Source organism: Nycticebus coucang, chromosome 16 (assembly GCF_027406575.1).
Source record: "Nycticebus coucang isolate mNycCou1 chromosome 16, mNycCou1.pri, whole genome shotgun sequence".
NCBI classification, from domain to species: domain Eukaryota; kingdom Metazoa; phylum Chordata; class Mammalia; order Primates; family Lorisidae; genus Nycticebus; species Nycticebus coucang.
In genome coordinates, this window is record NC_069795.1 from 79,841,725 (window position 1) to 79,868,893 (window position 27,169).

The 27,169-nt window shown below is 35.2% G+C and overlaps 1 protein-coding gene across 5 annotated transcripts in view; it reads right to left on the reverse strand.

Annotated features, from left to right (window-relative positions):
• Positions 1-1,693: 1,693 nt before the first annotated feature.
• Positions 1,694-27,169, reverse strand: part of OPA1 (OPA1 mitochondrial dynamin like GTPase) — a 99,931-nt gene continuing 74,455 nt past the window's right edge. For all 5 annotated transcript variants that reach the window (XM_053564741.1, XM_053564739.1, XM_053564740.1 and 2 more), the window contains 2 exons: positions 4,797-4,872; positions 1,694-2,139 (listed from right to left, as the gene is read on the reverse strand). In XM_053564741.1, the coding sequence (XP_053420716.1) occupies positions 4,808-4,872 (65 nt within the window). In that variant the 3' untranslated portion in view covers positions 1,694-2,139; positions 4,797-4,807. The remainder of the gene's footprint in view (positions 2,140-4,796; positions 4,873-27,169) is intronic.

Consider the following 27,169-nt stretch of genomic DNA (forward strand, 5'->3'; position numbering starts at 1 on the left):
AATATGACATTTTTTATTTAAATTTGAATAATTTTTACTTTTTTGACTATAGACACAATAGACAGGGCTTATGGTTGAGACTGAATTTTATTTTTCTTCCAATAACACCTGCATTTAATAAATATTTAGCTTTCAAGAAGAGGAAAAAACATTTTTAGTATGGTATCAGTTAAAAAGAAAAAAAAAACCTGTAAAAGGAGCCACATTGCTGGGGGTGGGGGGAATATTACGACTCTTGTATGAGACTTTTAATAATATTAACTTTTATCATCTGTTTATATAAGGTATAATACTGACATCCTCAAAGAAATGAAGATCATCCTCTCCCCTTTTTAAAATTTATACAAAGTGGTATGATAACAGTACTGATTAAACCTTGGGAGAAATCTGTAGAAAAACAGCTGAGGATATTTTTTCCATCTACAGTTCACAGGAATAAATAAAAGTCCTATTTATTTTTTCTTTAGAAATAGATGTGTAGCTATAAAGGTTATGTTTTACAACTGCCAAAATGTTCACTAACATTTATGATGTCTGCTACAGTGAGGGGGTTTACCTACCTGCTAGCAATGTTTAGAAGGGCTTAACCAGCGAGGTCATCTCCTAATCTCTGTACGGGACATTATGGAGCACTATTCCCTTTCTGTTCTTTATTGTCCCTAGACCTAAAAGAAATACAAGAGGTTCTTGAACTATTCATCTACCAAATAATGTATATTGCTATGAGCTGTTTAAAACTGAATCTACTTTCCTTATCAAATAGTATAAAACAAACATTTACTGAATTCCCAGTTTGTGACATATTTTGTGATATCCTCCAACCTTACACTTATGTATTAAGCGTTCGATCTGGGGAAGTCACAAAAAAAATACATTGGTGTAAAAATGAGAGTGGGAATAGCAAAAGCATTGTTGCCAAAAACAATTCCTATGAATTATATTCTGATGAATATTGTGAAATTAAGTAAACTGTAAATTTAAACCTGTCATATAATGGATATTCTTATTCATAAAATAAAGGCTTAATGAAAAGCAGCAAATAAGATAGATATTTTAAGTAAAAAAAAAAAGAGCATATTTCCTTGCTTTAACCTTCTTTAGCCAATAAAAAGACATTTATGTACAATCCAGGAAAATGTTGAGGGTATTATTGTAATTGAACCACAATGAATTAAAGTTTAAATTTTTCCTTTATTCAGCTAAAAGAAGGATGGTAGAAATTATTCCAATTGTTGAAATAATTTCTATTTAAAATAACCTTATGAAAGAAAGCCTTTTCCTGATGCCTATATGAAATGTTTGACAATATTTTAAATGAACATCAGTCAACTGATTATCCTTATCTTTCCCATCCCATGTCATAATCCAATGGATCTGTCAACAGGAAAAAAATCCACTGTTAACAGAAAGCCCAACTTAAGTATACAACATCTAAAATGAATTTATTTCGAATAGATACAGATAGCACAGAAACAACCAAATCGAATAAGTAACCTGCTACTGACTTAGCTTCCAAGGTAAATTTCTAAGCTGTTAATAAACGGTTGAAATTTCTTTCCCTGAATGTAAATTAACCAATTTGAAGGGTTCTTCTATTAACCAGTTTTCTTTTATGTGGTGAACATAAATTGAATTATCATGGTCAAACAGTTCTGGACATAGAATGTTACAGATACAGACAATGATTGAATTAGCGGGCTACTATCATTTTATATACAATGGACAACTTTCAAAAATTGCTATAAGTTTTATTTCAAGACACCTAGCATTATATTTCTGGAAGAGAAACTGACACTGAATAACATGATTTAATGAATTAAATTAGTGCCACCACAAGTGAATCAAGCAGACAGCAAGTTTCTTATCTTCAAGAAATGAACCTAATGGCATGACAATTATATTATCCCAATTTATCATTTCTGTACAACGAAAATAGGATGTTAATGCCATTACCACTGTTCTTCACTCAAAAGGCAGCTGATGGTTAAAATGCCTGTAACACGCATCAATTATTTTTATCTCATGACTTTATTGTATGTTTAGAAAGGTGGGAGAGCAGAAGAGAAAGAGGCAGGACAAAAGACTTTAAACTTTTCTTCTTCAGATGTATGCAGAGGCGATTATATTATGAGTAGGATTCTGTAAAAATAAACCCATTTGATAGATTTAGGACTGGGGAGACAAATGCAAAATTTTCAAATAAACTTTATTACGGCATGATCATAAAAGTACTGAAAGTTTAACTGCCTAAGTTTGCTAGTTTAGTTAAAATTATTTAGAATACCACCTTCCATAACAAGACTAGCATAATTTTATCAAACATTAATAAAAATACACTGAAATTTATTTCTTATAGAAAAAGAATTAAAAACATATATTAAGGTGGCGCCTGTGGCTCAAAGGGGTACAGCACTGGCCCCATATGCTGGAGGTGGTGGGTTCAAACCCAGCCCCGGCCAAAAACTGCAAAACAAACAAACAAACAAACAAAAAAACCCCCCACATTATTAAAATTAATTGGTAAAGAAGAATCACTACATGGCTGGGTAGGGTATAAACATCTTCAGCAAATACATAGATGAGAATTACAATTATTTAGGAACTCCACATATGTTACAGCTAGAATGCTTGGTAACCTTTATAAAACGGTCAGAATGAAGCAAGGCTACCTACCAGTCTGCCAGATTTATCACTTTACCCTGGGTCCACAGGGTAAAAATGATCATCTGTCCAAATCATAGATATTTTGTAACAGTTCACAGGATCACAAAGGTTGGGAAAAGCCTTAGAGATGGGACAAGTAGGAAACCAGAAAATGGGGCTGGTTTCTCTATGCTCAGGGCCTCTCTGTGCAAAAATATTACAACCTGGCTCTCAGGACTGCCCTGACCTGCTCTTGACATGGACACTTTGGCAGGAAAAAGGCATGTTCCCAGTAGCAATGGCAACGCTGGAGGTCACACTGCTCAGCTTAGCAGAGCAACACCACTATGTGAAACAATGGCTGGCTCTAGCCTTCCTCATTTCATTAATAAACCAGAAATGTAGCTTATTATTTTTAATGGGGTTTCTGTGGCTTTCCTGAGTTTTCTCCCAAAGGCCACATGTGAACAAAACCATAATGTAAATTCTGGTGCTAAAAAGGAGAATCATCCAAATCAAGACAGTACTAAAAATAGCCATCTCTACTAGTAGTCATTCATAGTACTTACCATGACTAGGATGACACTACAACACTTACGGTTATAAAAGAATATACTGAAGATGCAGAAAACATTTACAAACACAGACAAAACACCAAAATTAGGCTGGGCACGGTGGCTCATGACTGTAACCCTAGCACTCTGGGAGGCTGAGGCAGTTGGATTGCCTGAGCTCATGAGTTCAAGACCAGCCTGAGACAGAGTGAGACCTTATCTCTAAAAATAGCCAGGCGTTGTGGTGGGTGCCTGTAGTTCCAGCTACTTGGGAAGCTGAAGCCAAGACAATCACTTAAGCCCAAGAGTTTGAGGCTGCTGTGAGCTGTGATGCCATGTGGCACTCTACTGAGGGTTATACAGTGAGATTCCGTCTCAAAAACAAACAAACAAACAAAAAAAAAAACCCCACCAAAATTATGTTTGGCTTGTATTAAAAATGATTATGTATTTTTTATTATGTATTTTTATATACAGGGTGGATGTAAAGTTTGGGTGCAATTTAGTTTACTGTTTGCTAATTACTAAAATAGTAAACTAATTTAAATTATACCCAAACTTTACTTCCACCCTGTATACTTCTACATATATGTTTTAATTTATGACAGACATAAATGAAACAAAGTAACGAGGCTTCAGTCTAATGTTTCCTAACACGTTCCTTTTTCCTTCACTGCTGATTGACTGTTCTGAATGATGTACCATCTGAGCCACATGTTTTCCCTATATTAGAGGAGAATAGGTAGTTTGGTTTAAGACCTTTTCCTGAACTGAATTAAGTGTAACAAGGGAGGAAATCTTTCACTTTTCTATTCCTTCCAGTTCCAATCCTGCTACAAGGTGCTTATAGGCTAAAGCTAACAGATAGATAAAAGTTTACAAATACATGAAATTAATAATAGCTCAATTATAGCATTTCTTTTTCTCAATTTCTTCAATAAAGGCACATGACTTACTGATTGTAATTCTTCAGTGACAATTAACAATTGATTATGCTACTGGGGAAGTCCTTAAACATACATGATAATATTTTATTATGAACATTGCAATAATGTCAGACCATAGAATCAGATAAGCAGGTCAACACATTCAATACTTAATTCCAAGGTTATGTAAATTAAATAGAAAAAAGCTTATCTGAATGTTTTTAAACAAAAGAGAATAAGATTAAGAAATGTTAAAACTTTTGGTCAAGCCAAATAAATAAAAAGCTTTTCAAGTTGAGTATTTAACATACGCATAATTATTCCTAGATTATGAACAATGAAACACAGAATGACTACAGTTCAATTCTTTACATGCAGAAAATAGCAGTTCTGCCTATTACATAGTATCTTAAATCTCTGTTCATCTTTATTCTGTTAAAAAGGAGTTCTAGAGGATATTTCGAGTTCATCTAGAAGGTAATCAAGTTATTCAAAGGAATATTATACAAAAGAAATTCAGAAGTGAGCTTCAAAGATTCATGTCATTAAAATTATTACATCATAAAGAACAAACAGGATGTAAGCCAAGCAGAATGATAAATGATTATGATAAATTTAAAATACAAATTTTATGTTTAGATAGCACCAACATAGTAATAGACTTTTTACTCACTTAGTAACAATTTATTTCTCCTGATGAAGAGCTTCAATGAAAGCATCAAGTTTTTCTTGAATTTCTCTAACTTTCTCTGTTTAGATAAAAGAGATAATAAATTTAAAAAATTATTTTCAAAGGTATCACAAGTTATAGGAGACAATTATTTACTGGTTTGGGATACTTCTTTAACTATCTGAGGAAAAGGAAAAAGAAATTAGAGCCTCACCATAGCACCTTAAACCCAAGTAAGTCCAGATGGATTATAGTAGTAATTCTTAGCCATTTTTTGAAAAGGGGAGAGAGAGAGAGACCTATGACAAACTTCTTTGAGAACCTAATAACAGTTATGGTCTCTTACAGAGAAAAATACATATATAGCTAAACGCACAACTGTGTGCAGAATTTTATGGAATTCCCAGATTCTTTGAAGCCCAAGCAAGGGCTCACAGTTAGCAATGCCTGGAACAGAGGAAAATATTAAAGTAAGAAACCATTTTAAAAAATTAAAAGAAAGAGTGGTGCCTGTGGCTCAGTGAGTAGGGCGCCGGCCCCATATACCGAGGGTGGCAGGTTCAAACCCGGCCCCAGCCAAACTGCAACAACAACAAAATAGCCAGGCACTATGGCGGGCGCCTGTAGTCCCAGCTACTTGGGAGGCTGAGGCAAAAGAATCGCCTAAGCCCAGGAGTTGGAGGTTGCTGTGAGCTGTGTGAGGCCACGGCACTCTACCGAGGGCCATAAAGTGAGACTCTGTCAAAAAAAAAAAAAAAAATAAAAGAAAATATAAGTGAGTATTAAACTAGACTTAGACTGGGAATGGCGTTTTAAGTATCAAGTAAGAGGAGGAGTTATAAATGAAAAAAACAACCAATATTGCCACACTGAAATGCACACTTTTATTTACATGTCAAAATGTCATAAAATTAAAAGACAAAAAGGAAACTGGGGGAAACAGCTGCAAGGACGAAGGATGAAAGAGCATGGATTTTAAAAACACACACACAAAAAGTACTTTTCTGACCTCTCTCCAGCTCAGAACTCAAAAAAATGGTTTCAAGATCATGAGCTCTGGAAACGAAGAAGGGATTTAAAAAAAAAAAAGTTTTCCAGCCATGAATAAGAAAAGAAAAGTTTAAAAACACTAGAGCCACTCATGGTATATTTACATAATTTATTTGATTTTCATGTATATAAACATCCAAATAGAATGTGGAATTTCTTGCTGGGTGTGGCAGTGCATGCCTGTAGTCCCAGCTACTTGGGAGGCTGAAGCAACAGAATCACTTAAGCCCAAGAGTTTGAGGTTGCTGTGAGCTGTGATGCCACCCCACTCTACTGAGGGCAGCATAGTGAGACTCTGCCTCAAAAAAAAAAAAAAAAAAAAAAAAAATTGCAATTTTCTGCTGAAATATGTTTCCTCCACAAATGTGAACTATTCACAGTACACGAGAATCCCCTATTAAAAGTGCAAAAGTCAGGGCAGCACCTGTGGCTCAGTGGGTAGGGGGCCGGCCCCATATACCGAGGGTCACAGGTTCAAACCTGACCTCTGCCAAACTGCAACAAGGAAACGGCCGGGTGTTGTGGCAGGCACCTGTGGTCCCAGCTGCTTGGAAGGCTGAGGCAAGAGAATCGCCTAAGCCCAGGAGTTGGAGGTTGCTGTGAGCAGTGTGACGCCACGGCACTCTACCGAGGGTGATAAAGTGAGACTATCTCTACAAAAAAAATAAAAAAATAAAAATAAAAAAATAAAAGTGCAAAAGTCATGATAGCACTTCCTATTTTAAAATATAGGTTATAGTAAACATGCTAACATATTTCTGCCCTTTTAACAAAATTTAACATATTAGTGGGAATTATCAATTAAAGTGGGTTGGCTGTTTTAAAGCTAATAATCTAGAGGCAAAATTGGCAAGCAGTCTACATTCTATCCATAGGAAAATCATATAAGATGCATTTAACAGTCAAAATGTGTACCTTTTATATTTAAAAGTAAATAAGCTGCGACTAAAGATATAAGTATCCCTTTCACCAGTGACAAAGCATTAGTGTTGAATATCCAATAAAACTTTTTATAAATTCTTAGTAGCACTGCAGGAACTCAACAAAGTTATTATGGTCACATACAAAGAACATAATGTTTTCATATTCTTTTTCCAGTAATTTAACACTTTTAATTCTTGGTTTTAAATTGACACTAATAAAAAATCCACAGATTTAAACAGTTCTATTGTTTAAAGCAAACTATAATAGAACTTCTATAAGTTGACCACCCAAGGGACTGTAACGAGCTGGTCCACATATGGAGATGGCCAACATAAGGAATACTAGTGTACATGTGGGGCATGTCCAGTCTATGAAAAGTAGGTCACCTTAAGGAGGTGGTCAATGTAGGGAAGTGGTCAACTATAGTTTAACAAGCAACTACAATGACAGTTATCACAAAAGCAGTATTAAATAAGATTAGACAAGAGAAACTAGAAAAAATAATACCAACCCATCTTTTGGAAACTTAAGACTGTATTTTTTGGTAGGCTTTCAATTAAAAAAAAATTCTTTTAGACAGTATTAATACCAGGAAACATATTTGCTTTCCCAAAGTAAGACATACTCAGCTTTAAAATTAATTCATCTAGTTGCTGAGAAACAACCTATTTTTTTCAATGAATATAAGAGTTTCACATTATAAGTGCAGTTCATCAGCTGAATAATTAAAAAAAAAAAGGAAGATAGAGGAAAAATGTTTTTTAAATTGTCTCACAGAATTTTGGAAATAAACAGATCTTTAAAAAGTCATCTACCTCAATTAACACACACACACACACACACACACACACACACACACACACAATCTCCAAAGGGTGTTTACAGCCTCAGATGCTTCTGAATATCATTGACAAAATACTTGTACTTGAGTATGCTGAACTATTTAAGAAGAGATGAAATCCAATTCTATGTAATACATGATTTGAGTAGAATAGGGCAGCTGCAGGGCTGGTTCTGTCCATCCTTTTGCCCTGTCAATGACCTCTATTCTCAGCTGGACAGATTATCTGCAGGCATGTGGTACAGTAAAGCTCACTCACAAGAGTATGAAATGGGACACCAGCATCTTCAGTGTCTAAAATAATGCCTGGATGATTATATGTGCTCAATAATACTAAATAAATGAGAGATGAATGAAGTTCCCGAAAATATGGCACAGAAAATAAGGGCTGTGGGAGGAAGAAGAAAAAAAAAAAAACCCACTTGGGGCAAACTTTGTAACCTGTTTGTACCCTTACATTAATCTGAAATTAATGAAAAAAAGAATCATACCATCACCGGAAAACAAACAAACAAAAACACTTAGCAGGCTTCCTAAACATTACAGCCTTGGCCAAGAGGACAGAAGACAGGACCACAAGATCTAGAGCAAGAGTGGGAGTGGGGGGCAGGATTCACACAGACAATGAGGGTTAAGAAAAGCTGGTGGGTCACACCTAAACCAGAAAAGCAACAGAGATCAGAGAATAGTCAGGTCTGACAACACAACACCACTGGAGGAAAAAACGATCAACTTAGTTATTGCATCTCATTCTCAAGGCTGAAATATGCTGACTACATTCACTTGCAGCTTTGGGAACTACTCTCTGACTTCATGCTTGGCAAGAATGCTACATTACAAATAATAAGCAGCAATATTTCCCATATTTAAATTCATACATTTAAAATTCTGATACAAGTTTCCAAGATTGTCTTATACTAACTATGCCATCTGTCTGCAAAGAAAACTAAGTTTATTCATAAAAAATGAAGTTGAATGTTAGCAACTAAAACTTTTTTGTTTTGATTCTTCTAAATTACAATGTTTTCAAATTCCAAAATATTATTGTAACAATTTCACCATTAGAAATTACTTTTTCATAGAAATATGTGTACAAATCATTATTATAAAATCTTAAATTTTCTACAAATATTTAAATGAAATATTCATAAATAGAGCATTCTTATAAAACTTGTGATTTACTTGATAAATTAAACCAACTCAAGAAGGGATTAACAAACCGCTATTCATTTTACACAGAGATAGCCAATTCTACACATAGTGAATACAGAATCTACTTTCCATTTATCCAATGTTTACTTAAAAGATGAGCTATTTCAGACATCAATTCACTGTGCTTCTTGATTGAGTCATGAATATTCTCATAATCCCCAACTCATAAACCATCTCAGTGAATGAAGTTCTTTTTTTTCTTTTTCTTCAGATGACTTGACACCCTGATTCACATTCTGAGTCTCTTTATTTCTACATGAAATGATACTGCTACTCTGATTTTCTTTTTTGCGTATTCTGATACTTGCCTTAAAAGTCTCAAATATAGACTAATCTGTAATTAGGTTTTGAATACACTGTGAATAACGAAAGGCCAAACGCGGGAGAAGGTTCACTTCAGTGGTTAATAACAGTTTAGAACAGGAACAAAGTACCACACACAAAACACTACCACATGCACTGAAATATACCTTTAACAACTTTTGATGTTTTAAAAGAAAACATCAAAAAACAAGCTGCAAACTTACTAATGCAGCATACTTTTCAGCAAACCACACATCCAAAGATCTAAATATACAGAACTATTTTGTAACGTGCTACATAAGCACTTTGTACCAAGCCTTACGCCACCCTGTGAGATTCTACTGTAAAAAGCTGTTCACTATAGTAGTAAAAATTAAAGGAACACTTATTATGTAATGTTTGTTGTTCTTGAAAGTTTGCTTTTTAGTAGACAATTATACTATCTAAAATATGTTCTTTAGAACTCAAAACTTAAATCTAGGACCTGAGGGAAACAAAGAAAGAAAAAAAAGGTAACAAGAGACCAAATTATTCTCAAAGTGAAAGTCAAAATCCTAGATTTAGCACAAGAAAAAAAAGTGCACCTTTCATAGTTGATAAAAGGATGAACCCAAGAGATATAGTCAAAGGCGAATAGCTAAATCTAGCACTTATCTCCAAAATGTTCACTTTGTAGTTTTTTCCCTAGAACTAAGCATCATTATTTTAAACAGACTCATTAATGAAGACAAATGGAATACTTTGGCTTGTTACAGAAAAGGAGGCATCAATTCACATGTCCTAAGAGGCTGTTTAGACTTTTAAAGTTGGGATTTCCAGGCTTCTGGGGTCTGTGAAGGCTGACTTATTTCCACTATTTCAAAAACTCAAATGAAAATTCCATTCAGGCTAGAAGATATCCAATTTCCTAACTACCACTTACTTAACCTGAATAAGACCTATAATTTGTAGCTATGTTTCTAACAAAAAAGAGCGCGTGTATTCTTTGTAGTCTGTTGTCGACAAAATCAAACGTGAATTTCACAGGAGCACACAATGATGAAAGAAGTGTTTGATGAAAAAATTTTTTAGTAATCATTAGTCTAACACCTCTAATAATCAATGGGGCAGTTAGTTATTTAATAAGATTTTTACAAAGTAGAGACTGTAATAGAATATATACCTTGTAAAATATATGACAATGTGGTAATTTGCCATTGACCTTATGACTGTGAACAAGTCATGGTCCAAGTTATTCTTTATCAAATGAAGTAATCTGTCCAGAAGACTTCAAAGGCCACATTACTTTAAAACTTAGAATTGAAAGGTACTGTTCTAATTACTTATATCCTTATTATCCACTCTCTTTAACTTGTTTATTTCTTAGTATCTTTTTGTTTTTCCTCTCTTCTTTTTCTCTTTTTAATTCTAAGAGACAGGGTCTTGCTTTGTCTTCTAGTCACTCAGGCTGGAGTGCAATGGCACAATCTTAGATGACTGTAACCTCCAACTCGTGGGCTTAAGAGAGTCTCCCACCTTACCCTCCCCAAGTAGCTGGGACTACAAGTGTGCATGACTACACTAGCTAATATTTTTAGCTTTTGTAGAGATAGGGCCTGTTGCCCAGGCTGATTTCAAACTCTTGTCTTCAAGCAATCCTCCTGCCTCAGCCTCCTAAAGTGCTGGGATTATAGACATAAGTCACCATGGTAGCCTGGCTCCATAGTATCTTTTATTTATTTGATGTTAATCTTCTGGTAAAAAAATGTTATCACAAATCGCAATATTAGTCTCATGAAGCTAAGTAATTCATCTTAGAAAGATCATTTTTATGTTTTTTTTTCCCCCCTGAAAATCAGTGTAGAAACAGTAGGGATGGTGCATATGAATTATCTATTTACTCAGAAGTCTGTCTTCAAAATCACTCAGCCTAGCACAGCACTTACTATGTAATAGATGCCCATGAATATCCATTTATTCATTTTTCATCCATTCATAGGTAGATAAAATCTGACTTAATACTTAATTCAATCTGACTTAATCAATACTTAATTCAAATATTCAAGATGATTATAAAAAAATGCTATTTTATGACCCCAGAGAGTATAATTATAAAGAAATCTGCTTTATGAAAGTCTGTAAGGCAAATTACAACATATATTTGCTCATTATATAAATAACTCAATAGTGATTTGTGGATTAATTCAGTTCTTTGCACTCATTTAGTGTAAACATTTCTATCAGGTTCCTTCTGGCTGAAACAATCAAAATCTCTTCCAATAACTTTGCGTTTTTAAGCCTATTTCCCCAGAAGATTTCAGTATGAATAAACATGGATGAACTCTCATACTCAGAATTTTTTACTTGTTAGACTCTTCAACATTCACAAATGGATGGCAACTATAATTGTAGCTTAGTTAGCTACTAATGAGTAGGGCTCTGCCTTAACAAGAAAAAGTAGTACCACAGGGCAGGTGCTTGTCAATGTCACTGAGTTTAGAACCTTGAACTTTTGATTACTTGATATACTTAAGGGCTCAGCTGCAAAAAGAAATAATTTTCATGGAAGACTGTATGGAGCATGTTTAACTCATTTATTTCTCTAGATATAATTTATCTTCAGGTGAGGCAAACCAAATAGCTAAGTAGTTGGACACCATGATTTTGATCTCCACCATAATTGTCTATGTGATTAGCCATTTGATCCACTATATCATCTAATTCAGTGTTCACTTTTTAAGAGCACTGAGGAAAATTTTTCTCAGGCATGTGTACCAGAATACCTATGCTTCTCCTAACCAACTGCTGTGGTGTTGTCTGATGGCAAGCATGAATCATGTAATCGATTCTGCTTTCCATTTTGAATCAGCCACTAGAAAGCTCAGGGTTAAATGTGCATAGTACCTCAAGCAAAGTACAGGCATTCTTCAGAGACACCGTGGGTTTAGTTTCTGACCACTGCAGTAAATTGAATATTGCAATAAAGTAAGTCACACAAATTTTTGGCTTCCTAGCTCTTATGAAAGTTGTTTGTACTATATAGTAATCTAGTAACAGCAGTAGGTCTAAAAAAACAATGTGTACACCTTAATTAAAAATAATTTATTGCTAAAAAATGCTAACAATCTTGTGAGGCTTAGGCAAGTCACAATCTTTTTGCTGCTGGAGGGTCTTGCCCTTTCTGTTGATGGCTCTGATTATGGTGGTGGTTACCGAAGGTTGGTGTGGCTGTGGCTTTTTTTTTTTTTTTAAAGTAAGATTTCTGTAGTTTGTTACATAGATTTACTCTTCTTTTCAGGAAAGATTTCTCTGTAGCATGTGATGATGTTTGATGGCATTTTACTCATAGTAGAAATTCTTACAAAACTGGAGTCGATCCTTTCCAACCCTGCTACTGCTTTATCTATCAAGTTTACATACTGTTCTAAAAACCACCTGTTGTCCAATGTTCCCAGCACCTTCACCAGGAGTAGTGAAGTAGCAGGAGTTCTATCTCATAAAATCACTTTCTTTGCTTATCCGTAAGCAGCAACTCCTTATCCATGAGACTGAAGCAATTCAGTTACATCTTCAGGCTCCACTTCTCATTCTAGTTCTCTTGCTTTTCTACCACATCTGCAATGACTTCCTCCACTGAAGTCTTGAAGCCCTCAAAGTCATCCATGAGGGTTGGAATCATCTTCTTCTAAATGCCTGTTAACATTGACATTTTATACTTCCATGAATCACAAATATTTTTTTTTATTTTTGAGATAGACTCTCTCTATATTACCCTGGGTAGAGTGCCATGGCATCACAGCTCACAGCAACCTCAAACTCTTGGGCTTAAGCAATTCTCTCGCCTCAGCCTCCCAAGTAGCTGGGACTACAGGTGCCCACCACAACACCCAACTATTTTTTTTTTTTTTGTAGTTGTCATTATTGTTTGGCAGGCCTGGGCCAGGTTCGAACCCACCAGCTCTGGTGCATGTGGCCAGCGCCCTATCCACTGAGCTATGGGCACCAAGCCCACAAATGTTCTTAAAAGGATCTAGAACACTGAATACTTTCTAGAAGGTTTTCAATTTACTTTGCCTACATCCTTCAGAGGAATCACTTTCTGTGGCACCTGCAGTCTTATGAAATTTGTTTCTTATTAGACTTAAAAGTCAAAATTACTCCTTAATCCATTGGCCGTAGAATAAATGTTGCATTAGAAGGCACGAAAACATTAATCTCCAGCAGAACTCTTGAGTGACAAGGTGCATGGTCAATGAGCAGTAATATTTTGAAAGAAATCTTTTTTTCTAAGCAGCAGGTCTCAATAGTGAGCTTCAAATATTCCGTAAGCTATGCTGTAAACAGGTGATCTGTCATCCAGGCTTTGTTGTTCCTTTGATAGAATATGGGGAGAGTACGTTTGGTATCATTCTTGAGGGCCAAGGATTTTTGGAATGGCAAATGAACACTGTCTTCTATCATAGTTAAAAGTCATCAGCCTCATTGTTCCTTAACGACAGTCAGCCTGTCCTCGGATGCTTTGGAGCCTGGCACTGACTTGTCCTTGCTAGCTATAGAAGTCCTAGATGGCCCGTCTTCCAAGAGGGTAGTTTCCTCTCCATTGAAAATCTGTTGTTTATATAGACACCTTCATCAATTATCTTAGCTACATCTTCTGAATAACTCGCTGCTTCACCTTGCATTTTTATGTTATGGAGATAGCTTGTTTCCTTTAATCTCATGAACCAAGCTCTGCTGGCTTCAAAGTTTTCTTCTGCAGCTTCCTAACCTTTCAGTTTTCACAGAATTGAACAGCGTTAGAGGCCTTGTTCTAGATTAGGTTTTAGCTTAAGGGAATGTTATAGCTGGTTTGATCTTCCATCCGTTATAACTTTCTCCATATCAGCAATAAGGCTGTTTCACTTTCTTACTATTTGTGTATTCAGTGGTGAAGCCCTTTTAACTTCCTTCAAGAATGTTTATTCACAATTTGGCTAACTGATTGGCACAAGAGGCCTAACTTTTAGGCTTATTTCAGCTTTTGACATGTATTCTTCACTAAGTTTTAGTCATTTCCAGCTTTTAATTTAAAATGATAGATGTACAAGTTTTCCTTTCACTTAGACACATAGTGGCAATTGTAGACTTACTAACTGAACTAATTTTAATATTGTGTCTTGCAAAATGGTGGTCTGAGCAAAGCAAGAAAGATGGGTAACAGTCAGAACACACCCAACAGTTTTCATTTATGGTCACCATCTTATATGGACATGGTTAGTGGAGCCCAAAACAATTAGAATGATAAGATCACTGATCACAGATGACCATAATAGATATAATAGTAATGGAAAAGTTGGAAATATTCTGAGAATTACCAAAATGTGACAGAGACACAAAGTGAGTATATAATGTTGGGGGAAAATGGAGCCAACAGACTTGCTTGACACAGGACTGCCACATACCTTCGATTTGTAAAAACCGCACTATTTGTGAAATGGCCTAAAGCGAAGTGCACTACAATGCAGAACACTCGACCATGCATTTTAAGGGAGTACAATGTTATCCCAAGTTTCACTTTATTTCACTCATCTGGGTTTTCCTTTTCCTTCTACCCAACATTTTCACTTAAGTAATCTTTTGCACAGAAGACATGTTTGTAAATTGCCTCAAATTCATTGGGATAAGCTACAGTATTAATAAAAATAACAAAGCTAGTTTGTAGAAGATATACCATTAGTCAGCTAATTCACACAATACACAATAATATTATAAAAGGGGTATTTTTATACTGGCAAGGCTTTTTAAATTGGTAATTTAAGAATAATCTGTAGGATAGTGGGGAAATGATATTCATCACATTTAATCTGCAGAAATAATTTCTACATGGAAGAAAAAAATGAATTATTTTTATTTCTGCTCAATTCTTGGATAACCAAATGGTATAAATATCTATACCTAGAGCATTTATTTTCAATAATAGAAGTGAAAATCAAAAATTTTTATGGGATTCATGATCATCTTTTTTAAATATAGAAGTTGGATTTTACCACTAGAGTACAACTATTTGCTCTGAATTATTTTATTTTTTATTCAACACAAAAAAGTTCCATATTGTAGTATCTATCAACTCAAATTACGACAAAACCTTAAAAGTTATGTTATATCCTAGTTCATTAATGATGCATTGGTTTGTCTGTTTTAAAAAATACATACTCTTTCAAAATGAATACATTTCTTTTATCCTTACAGAAAAACTTAAATGTCAATACATTAAAAAATATGACTTAAGCAATTAATTGGGAAGGCTAAAGAAGATCAAGAAAATATTCTGTAACAGTCAATTAAAACACGATTTAAAAAAATCTATCATTTTTCCCTTTTTCTTTTTTTCTTATTTTTAAAAGTATACTTTACTCTGAATTTTGTTAGGAGTAAAATTGAAACATTTTAAAAAAAGGAAAACCACCCAGGCAGCCCTTCAACAGAGAGGACATCATTTATCACCTGCAAAGACAGATTTATAAGAAGAGGGCCCCTTCTGTTCCTTTAAGACTGCAAAACAGATGGGTAGTGAATGGACAGTCAATGGGACAAGAAAACACATGGGAGGTGCGGCTGTATGCATGTTCCCAGCATAAGAAAGAGGTCAAGATTGCAACTGCATGACTGGGTCCTGGAAAGGGTCTTTCTTCAAGCTGTTACAAAGACAAACGCTGTTCCTCATCCTGCTGTCAAACTGTTATAAATATTGGTTTGTCAAAAGACCTTCAGTGCTGAAGCTTTAAAAGGGAGGCATAACAGACAAATGAATCATGAGAATGATTCTTAAACAGCTTATCAATGTAATTTTAAAAGTAAAAGAAATAATGTAAGATTGGAGAATGAAATTATAATTTATAAATCAAGCTAAACATTTATGAAAAATATGAAATTAAAAATGTGGGCTTTAATACATTTATGGATTAACTGAGATGAAAAGTAAAAATGAAATATATGATATCTCTTAAATAAGATGTATTTAAGAGAAAGTATTTTAAACTTATAACTAGAAAAACTAACACTTATTAAAAATACTATAAAAAAATGCCAAATTATATGAACTTGGTTATCTACAGACAGCCTCAAAGGCTAAAGATGAACAGAATCCCAGAACAATTCTAAAAAGATACTATCTCTAACACATATGGTTAGCCCCAGTTTTGCCACAAATATGTTAATAAGCTAAATCCTTTATCTCAATGAACGTTAATTTCCCAACTAAACAATGGAGATAATGTCTTATAAGCCTCATATAACCTTACAAGACACATGCGGCCAAACGTTAAGTTTCATAAACTGTAAAGCACTGCACAAATATGACTCTAAAGCACTGAATATTTTCTATGAATGCTTTCATTACCTGAATGCTTGCTTGGATCATTGCTTTCTCCTGGTTTTCAGTAATCTTGGATAAAACAATTTCAATAGAAATTAAAAATATAGATTACAAAGTTAGAAAGTGAATGGCTAAAACTGGTAGCAGGCAAACATTCACAGAGTTTTCCTGTGTGAAAGAATCAAGATGAGAAGTAGCTAGACTGTAAGGAAGGGTCAATCCACTAGTCTTAAAATGAGAATGACTTGAGCATCTTTGAAGAAAGAAGGAAAGGAGAAACACGATGAAGACACGGCACACACAGGAAGGCTGGGGTCCTAGATGCAGGTGTGGGATTAAGTTTCAAAGAAGAGTGATTCTCAGCATATGCCATTTGCTACAATGGCCTCTAAACTGTATGGTCTACTTAACTATATAAAGTTACTGATACCATAGGTTTTATTTTTACTAATGCTGCTTATTCCTTCTAATGAACATTTTTGAAGTATTCATGAAGAAAAGAGAAATTCAGCCTACTCTAATGGATGAGAAGTTTGATATAGGAGCAATGACAATGAACTGAAGATGTGGGGGGTGTAAGCTGAAGCCAACCTGGCAGCTCTTCATGAAAAATGTATTCCAGAAATTATGTCCCTAAGAACTCTTTTGTTAAACTACATTATAGTGCTAACTTTTGGGTGGCATTAGCTATTTTTCAAATTTGGCTATCTATATTTTCTAATTTTCTACAATGCCTCTGTACTAGAGTTCTGTGACAATAGAAATGATTTTTAAAAAGCCTCTAAAATTCTGGCAGAATACTTGGTAAGGATATGTCTAAAGACATCTCTAGATAAGAGTCATAATGTGAAGTAGTGGCTTTCATTCTTGGCCTGGGAAAGAGATCTATCTAAAGAAAATAAAAATAGCACATTTCCTTCCACAACTCAGAATACTAAAACCACAGATGAAAGAGTTGTTCTAAGAGAAACTAAAACAGAATATTTTGTATGTGGAGGTAACAATTAAAGAAAATCTATTATCTCAAATGGGATGCACAACCTGGGAAGCTTCATTAGTCCAAGAAAGATTTCAATTCATTCTCAGATGACATAGAACCACGATGGGCAGTTGTAGGAAATGAGAATTCACTGTGAATCCCAACTGCTGAGGATGATACCATGATGGGCAACTGCCATGTGGTCCCATAAACTATCCCTTAATATCAAAACCATCATTTGGACATTTGTCACTTTTAAGATGGAATGTATCATTTATTAGCTTTGTTGTTTCCCTGAATAGAATAAGACCATAAAATTTCTAAGGTAATTTAGAATTGTGCTCATTGGGGAGAAAACAGTTTAGAACTGTATAAAATTAAAATTCCTTTGCCCTTCACTCACCTCTCCAACTACCCCAAGAATCATACTTCAAAGTTACCAGTTCAGTGACTTTTCTTCTTAAAAAAATTATTCTTCTTTTGCTTAATTTTATTTTTTTTTATACTGCTGCATAAACCAATTGTTTTATAATTAGGTTTAGTTTTTGATTAACGGATTCTATTTTTTCCTTCTTAGAAAGGGAGAGAATACACAAAAACATAATTAAAATACAAAATAATAAATAAAATGTTTAAAACAAAGTTTAATCCTACCTTTAAAGATACTATTTCATTCTAATCTCTCTCACTGAGGAAATAAGAAACACAAGAAAAGCAGTCTAACTTCTAGCTTTAAATATATGCATTGGCCTTTTAAATAGATGAGAATATTTTCTTAATAGAAAAAAATCAAATTTACTTCAAACTCAATACATAAATTACTGAAGAAAACTCTGTCTTTACGTTTACTTTTAATCAGTTAAAAACTGAGTTCACGTTTGTTTTTTTTGCAGTTTTAGCCGGGGCTGGGCTTGAACCCACCACCCCTGTTATATGGGGCCGGCGCCCTACTCCTTGAGCCATAGTTTTGGGTAGTGCCTGTGGCTCAGTGAGTAGGGCGCTGGCCCCATATACCGAGGGTGGCGGGTTCAAACCCAGCCATGGCTGAACTGCAACCAAAAAATAGCCAGGAGTTGTGGCGGGCACCTGTAGTCCCAGATGCTTGAGAGGCTGAGGCAAGAGAATCATGAAAGCCCAAGAGCTGGAGGTTGTTGTGAGTCCTGTGACATCATGGCACTCTACTGAGGGCGGTAAAGTAAGACTGTCTCTACAAAAAAAAAAAAAAACAACTGAGTTCACAGCCAAAAGAACATACTGGCTGGTGGAGCACTCAGCGCTGGAGACACATGTAACATTACAGAGAAGTAACCATCTTTTACTCTTGTACCAATTTGTCAATATCCTTCAAGGGTGACTTTAAAGGACAGACTTAGGCCATGAAAAATGTGCTTCATTCTGAAAGGCCCATTCTGAGTCTGGATTTTCTCATCAATAACCTGGAAAGCACACTGCCCAGGCCTCCCCATAGGGAATTCTGTGTATCAGTACTTCTCTAACACAGAAGACTGTCCCTGAGCATTACTTTCCTGTGTCAGCTCTGGAGGGTTTTTTGGTTTGTTTGTTTTTGCTGCAACACGAAGTAGAGCCTACTTCATCTGTGCAGACTCTAGCCAGGCAAAAGTAATTCTTATCTTCCCTAGTGGCTTTAATGTGCTAATTTTAATTTACTATAAGTGTATTATTTTACAAAGGCAGAATTTAATCTTACATTACTTTCACGCTGAAAAGCTGCCTTTATGATAATATAATACAGAAATAAGTCATTTGTTTGGTAGTGAAGAAGAGAATATACACATTTGTAGTAATTACCATTTCAAAAAGTACTTAACTGTCAAAGAAAATAAATATATTCCAATAAACTTAAAAATTCCTAATAAACACAAAAAGTAAAGTTTCTTGGTGAATTGGGCAAATTGTTAATTAGGAAATCACTAGTGACCTACATATAAGTGATTTCGATATGGATGAAACCCAGACCCTAGGAAAAGAGTAGGCAGAACAGCAGTGAGTGCAGCAAACGCAAGCTCATCTACGAGGGAAATGAGAGGGCAGCTTTCTGGTAAGACAAAGACAAGTTCCTTCGGATGGAAAGAACTAGCTTCTTTTTATTCTCTTTTTAAATCAAGAAGAGCAGGCTAATGAAGAGCCTATATTAAAAGACCATGATCATACATTTGCTGAACACTTATAGTAGAATATATAACATACAAGATATGATGAATTTATAAATGGACCAAATCATTCTGGTAGAGTGGATCAATCAAAATAGACTCACATGTTTTTCTTCTTTAATAGGTAATTTTGGTTGTATAACAGTTATCTATAGTGGGAAGCCTACATTCCACTTGAACCAACAACACTGGTAGTACCTGAGTAAGGTTTCTTCATCACTGAAGGATAGTAAATAAGCAGGTAGGACGAAAAATAGCAGTTTAGGTTCAAGGGATAATGATCAAGAAGGTGGTACAGTGAGCCTCAGGGAAGACTGCTCAGAGATGTGCTAGAAGCCTGGAGTGATGAAACCGTGTTGAGGTCTTATGACCGGTGAGCCAAAGAAACAGCACATAAATGATGCTACAGAGACGCTTACAGTTCATGATTTCTCTGTAGGACACCCTGTTGTATTTTTTTGATTGTATCTTTTTTTTTTTTTTAATCTCCTCTGTATCTAGGCACCTAGAATTCTACAACTCAATGTCACCCTCTCTTCCTTTAAATCCCTTTAAAATTCATTTTCTTGGGTTAAGACTACAGAAACAAAACAAACATATTACTCTACAAAAGAAGACATATGTCAATTTTATCCCAATTAATAAAATGCCAAATTGTTTTGCTATGAAAGAACTCTGGAGTTCCAGCTCAGGAACAAGTGGGCAGATGGCAATAGTGGATGGCAAGAACACCTGTGGAGCCCTGACAAAGTGGGCAGGTCAGAGCCCCGCTTCTGAAAAAAGCTTTAAACATACAAATTCCTCTTTCTACTATTTTAAGTTCCAAATTCTGAGTATAATAATCTTCCTAGGATGATTTGCAGTCTCAAACTACTTCAGGGCCACTATTCTCATCTCTCACAATCCTCAAGGATATGGCAGGTAGGAGGGAAGTATAGGAATGTGACGTAACCAAAGGAAATTAAATTCAAGGGTATCTGGACATCTTTTCTACATGCAGAAGAATAAAATCATTCTTGCTAAGGGTTTCATGTTACTACGTTCTGACTACTTTTTATTCAACACAGCATGGAAATATTCTTATAACTAGCCTATAAATTAGAATTAGGTTTGAGAGTCAGTAAATGGATCTATTTAAACAGCTACGATACATTTCTCTTCTAATCTTAGTTTTTAAAAGGGCGACGTTAGATCATTCAGCTGCTGCTTTCTTTTTATTGCCATGATTTTAAAATATGTTAACATATTTATTTTTTCATTAAATATTATGAAGAACAAATTTTTCATTTAAAAATAATTTTTGTTGCTGAATATCTAATATATTGCCCAGAGAACAAAGAAACTTCCATACAGTCCATATTTCTAAGTTTCTGAGTCAAAACTGCATCTCGTGCACTAAAATACAAAGGTTGTATCTTTGCTCCTTTCTAATTATCAAGACAAAGCACAGGATGGAGGATAAGAGGGGACTGGAAAATGAAGAAACACAAAGACGAGCCCCAACGGCATTGTGTGCTCCAGAGAGAAACAAACTTTAAGTTTCAAGAAACAATTGCTTGCTGTCTGGGAGATGTTCAGGAATCAAACAATAAAGAACAGTCAACAGAGGCAAGAGGCCGAGCATGCTGCTGTGATTCCTACTCTCTAATCCCTCCAAGCTCTAGTAAAAAGGCCAGCTGTTGCCACCTCGCGTAGGGAGTCAGCAGAGCAAATTAACTGTGGCAGGGAAAAAAGCTGAGGATATTGGAAAATTCTAATTTACCAACCTCTTTAAGCTATATTGTTTTTAACATTACGGATATTAAAATACATCATTAAAATAAGCCTGTACAATGGGAGCCCAGGTAAAGGAATTTACCATTGTTTTCACATTTTATTGGTACATGAGATAAAGCTATAAAGTATCAGATTCCATTCAAGTGTATCTTATGCCCACATAAAGTACAAGAAACAGGAAGAAATACACTAAAATTTAGAAAAGATTTTTGGCATTTCTAATCTAGCTCAATAAAAAGCTTCACCTTAGGATGAATTGCCACTATGTTCAATGAAAGATTCTGCCTCTGTTGTAGCCGGACGTTAGGACTCTAAGTATAAACATAACCACGCTGGAAATCCATTTGCATTGTGGGCAATTTAGATACTACTTAACTATGGAGGAATTTGACAGGATATATCTGGACACATGTTTATAAGTCCTATAAAGGAAATTAACTTTCTTTAATCTGTTTAGTGGCTTCATACACACTTTAGTGTTCTCTAACCCAGATGTTCTATCAAAGTCTTCATATAGTCGGAAAGCTTAAATTCCAAAGATTTTTATATTATAGTAAGTACATAGGATGATGATGATGATGATAATTCTCATCAGTAATGTGTATGTTTTTCTGAATAGCCCTGTGAAGGACACTGTCAACTATGAAAGCTTCTCAAAATAAAGGACAATTTTATGGAATTATATTTTCCAAAGGCTTGAGTTTTGTCCCAAATTTGTTTGACATAGTAGCAGTTAAAAGACATGGGCCCAAATCTTAGCATTAGCACTTTACCAGTTGGGTTTCTAAGCTTCCATTTCTTCACCTGTACGATGAGAAAAATAACTGTAGTACTTATCTTAAAAGGCTGTGAGGACAAGCAAGTGAGAATTCATAGAAAGCACTTAACCTGAAATCTGGCATAGGACAAGTATTTAAATAATAATTGACATTCATAAACAGTTTCAAATTTTGACACAAAACAAAAAGGAAGCTATTGTGAAATAAGGGGAAAAAAGATTTCTTAGGTCTTAGAAAGAGCAATCTAAATGATCACTAAGGTCCCATTAATTCCTGGGTATCAATGATTCTCAGGTAATGTACACAGAGAATAAAAAGTATAACTCAAGCTTTAGTGAGCAAGAGTTGAAAAATAAACCTAAGTCCTAAGTAATTTATAGACGTCTGAAACTTACAAGAATCTAATTAACAGTTCATACAATATTCACAGAGCAAATAATACAAGAATTCCATGCTGTACTGTTAAAAATTAGTGTAGCAGCAAACACTACCAGAAATTGTTACCAGTGCCCAGCTACTCAGTTTCTAAGGTGGGATGGGGGAGGAAACAAATACCAACAAATTTGTACAATGTTAGCATTCTTACTTGTTTCATATGATGACAATCATAAAATTGATTTCATAAATCATAAAATAGATCACAAATAGGAAGAACAACTTTGAACTAAGCCATAATATACTAATCTTCACCTCGCCATAGAAAGTATTCCAAAACTACAGTCTACGTCAAAAATGGATGAGACACATTACTAACAAACTGGATCCAAACAGATTTCATCTAAGTTGACCCTATCTTTAGACATCTATTAAAAAATCCTTTGAAATTAAACTTTTCATAGAATCAAAAGAATTCCACAAAGGTCATAATGGGCATATTTAAGTACCACACAGTTGTAAGTGTAGGTAGATGGTATAAATAAGGAATCAAGGTAGACTGAAGCACCACGTATTTTATTCAAATTGCCCATGAGGTAACTCAGTCTTTTCCATATCTTCGGAAATCCTATTTTCAAAAGTCTTACTTTCTCGGAAGTATTTTTACATGATTCTGATCCATTTTCAGTAGTAAAAGTGAAATTACATCTTCCATTTCATTTTACCTTTTATCTGAAAACAATTTCAGACTTACAAAAAAAACTGTGAGAACACTATAAAGAACAAATTTTTCCTGAAACATTTACCGTCAGTAAGCCTCCATCATCCCAAAATATTCTATGTGTAGAGCATCTTCCTAAATAATTCCAATTTAACAATCAAAATTTAAAAGTTGGCACTGATGCATGACCACCATAGAATCCTCAGATCCATTCAAGTTTCAATGACTGTTCTATTAGAACAAAAAGATACAATCCAGGGTCATACAGCATTTAGATTTCAAGTCCTTCAGCCTCCTTTTTTCTTTTTTTTAAATTAAATCATAGCTGTGTACAATAATGCAATCATGAGGTATAATGTGCTGGTTTTATATACAGTTTGAAATATTTTCATCGAACTGGTTAACATAGCCTTCATGGCATTTTCTTAGTTATTGTGTTCAGACTTTTATATTCTACATTTAGTAAGTTTCACCTGTACCCTTCTAAGATGCACCGTAGGTGTGGACCCACGAATTACCCTCCCTCCACCCATCCTCCCCTCCCTTGCCCCTTTCCCCATATTCTTGTGCTGAGATTGGGTTATAGCTTTCGTATGAAAGCTAGAAATTAGTTTCATAGTAGGGCTGAGTACATTGGGTACTTTTTCTTTCATTCTTAAGATACCTTGCTAAGAAGAATATTTTCCAGCTCCATCCATGTAAACATGAAAGAGGTATAGTCTCCATCCTTCAGCCTCTTTTAACCAGAACAGTTTCTTAGTCTTGCCTTGTCTTTCATGATCTTGATACACTTAAGATTACGGATTACAAGATTACTTTTGCAGTGCCTTAATTTGGGTTTGCTTGATGTAATGTTATGACTGGATTTGAATTATACATTTTCGGTAATAGCATCTTCTAGACTGTTTTTCTCACTGCATTTTATAAGATGGCACATCTATAAGATGGTTCTGATTTCAACATTACTGAAAAATATTAATGCTGTCCGCTTGATTAAAGTGATGATTACCAGGCTTCTCCACTGTAAAGTTACTCTCTTTTCCTTCTTTTAATTAGTATTTTCTGTGGAGTTTGTGTATGATTATATAAATATCCCTTTCTGCATCACTGATTCTATTTGCTTATTTATATAACAAACAATTTAGGAATTCCTAGTTCATTCATTGAGTTGCTATTTGTAACTGTACTTATTTTGATGCCCAAACTGTCCCAGATCTGGTCACTTGGAGGCTCCTCAAAAGGGCCTCTGTGTCCTACTGACATTTCTTCATCATGAAGTCCCTTCCTTTCTACACCCTGAGATGCAGCAGGTTCACCTTGTTCTAATTCCAAAGAGTCCTGGTTTCTCTGTATGACTCCTCTTCCCACGAGCCTCCTGGGACAAGGAGACTCCGTTTTCAGTTCTTTGATCTCCCTGACTCTGGCTTCATGGCTTCACTTCAGGACTAAACATGATTGGAATATCTTTTCCAGAATGTGAGAGAACAATGTATTACTTCTTATGTACTCATCTTAAAGGGTAATCAATTAGTGAATCTCCAAAGTAGTAAGATGATGATTTAAAGTTGGGCAAGTTTAAGACGGGCAAAATATATGAATGTATCAAAATTTTAACAATCTATACAATATTCTGTATTATTTTGAAATTATAGTAAAAGCCTGATTGCCTTCCATTCTCCAAACTCTATTAACAAACTACATTCTAATTGAATAGGTTACACTAGAAACTTTGATCTGTGCAATACATTAGTGACTGTTAAACTTTAATAGGTTTTCCGGCTGAAAGCATCCATGACCATATTCCCAAGCGTTAAGACTAAAAACAAACAGTAAGGAAAAGGCACTCTCAAGCCTCTGTTTCAAATCATGGGCAAAGTCATGGCTCATCTCTTTTAGTGTGACTGATGAAGCTGAGTCACTGGTAAAGGAGATTATCTGCTACATTAATGACATCATAATTTCACATGCACAAAAGTAGTAAATCATTTCACGGGAGTCATACGACTACTTTCTCAGGAAAACCAACAGTAGAACATAAGATCTGGCCTGACAGTGTACACATTTGAGTAAGTAATACACTTTATATGATCAAATTAGGAGTGAAGAATGATATAAAACAAGAGAAAACACAGTTATTTTTCAATCACTTAAAAGTATATATGCTGGTAAAAATTCATTGACCTATTGCTGGTCTGATAGTTATATTCCGAGGGACATACAAAATACATATTTGTATACATTGTGACAGTGACATACCTATTCTTGTAATAGTACTAAGTTAGCATGAGATACAAACCAGGGACTCCCAAATGCTTGTTGAAGTAACTCTTCTAACAATCCTGAGAAATAACCAGTATAGCAGCCATTTTACAAACAAAGCAGCTAAGGCTCTGGGAGACTTCCCGAGATAACACAGCCAGTAAATGAGAGTTCAGAGTTAAACACAGACCTTCTTTGTTAGCATAAACTTAACTAGACTGCCATGTGGTCCGAAGAAACTAAAAGTGATAGAAAACAAAAAATTAAAATGAGTTATGTTTCAAAAACAACATTTAAAGAAAGAAGGGAAAGGAAAAGACAAAGCAATGACGAGCAGGGATTGCAGGACAGTCCAGGGATTGCATTGTAGTAACATAAATTTAGCACAGAAACTGCTTTCAAATTTTAAGAACTTCTTTCTATGCAGTATCTTCTTTTTTTAGATATCAGAAAACTTATATGATTGCAAATTTAAGTACACCTTGAAAGAAAAAACACTTTGTTTCATGAACCTCAAACAAAGGGAACTTAGAACAAGTGAGGCTCAAACAGGAGCACCAACCACCAGTCTTCTTATTTTTAGATAATGATATTGATGTTTCACTGATTTCCTGAACTCTGAGAGTTCTCAAAGATCTAAGTAAACCTTAGTGTGCAATCCAATCTTAAAGCTAGGAAACTACCAGTATTCAACAAAGAACCAAATATTCTTCCAAACAAAGCAACAAAGTGATTAGCAGGGTCCAGCCAGGTGGAGGCATGTGTGTGGCAGGGAGTGCAGGGACACCACAGTGGCTTATGACAGGTATTACTGCCTGACCAGGCTAAGAGGAGGCTCACACAGGGATACCAGATGCCTGGCCCAGTAATGAAGAGAGGATCCTGTAGAATGGCCTGATGCAGGGTGTTACAGCACAAGCGGATGAAGAGAGTCGTCCCCATAAAAGCATGGTCTGGCTTCAGGTGAAGAAGGAATGTGTTTAGGCAGGGGGCAGGAGACAGGAAATAGTATGTAGGAAGGATGAGTTGGGGAGATGCCAGCACAGAGTACCAGAGTGTGAGCTCCGTCGAAAGGACTCCTTAAAGAAGAGCAAACTGTCCCAGGATGCTAAAGCCCAGACAAGATAAGAAGATGTCAATACAGGGTGAGGCTCAGATGGTGGTGAAAGGAGTTAAAACTGGGTGGAATAAATTATATTCCTTTGCAATAAAGGAAATGTGTCTTTGTTAAAGTTTGGTCACAGACAGGCAGACTGATCAAAATAAGTAAATCCATTAAGGATACTAGGGACCAGGTTTCTCACTGTCAGGAAAGGGAATTAGAAATGAGAATGGGAGAAGATGAGAACAAATCTCGTAGAATAGGATCAAAACTGGAAGTATCAGCATCAACTCATGGTTTTCAATGTATGCACATACATACGATTAGGAATTCACATGTCATTGTGTGTGTATGAATCTGCCCATAAACACACACACGAGGTTTAGTTCCTAGCTCTTTCCATTGAGAAGGCCCGGGAACAATGATATCCTATTAACAAGGAGCATTTCTAGTTTTCAGATTCGATTTCTACATATTATTGTCCAATAAAACAAGTTGGGTCAGAGAGCCTGAAACATCCTGTTACAAGGAAGGATAATATTGGAACAACA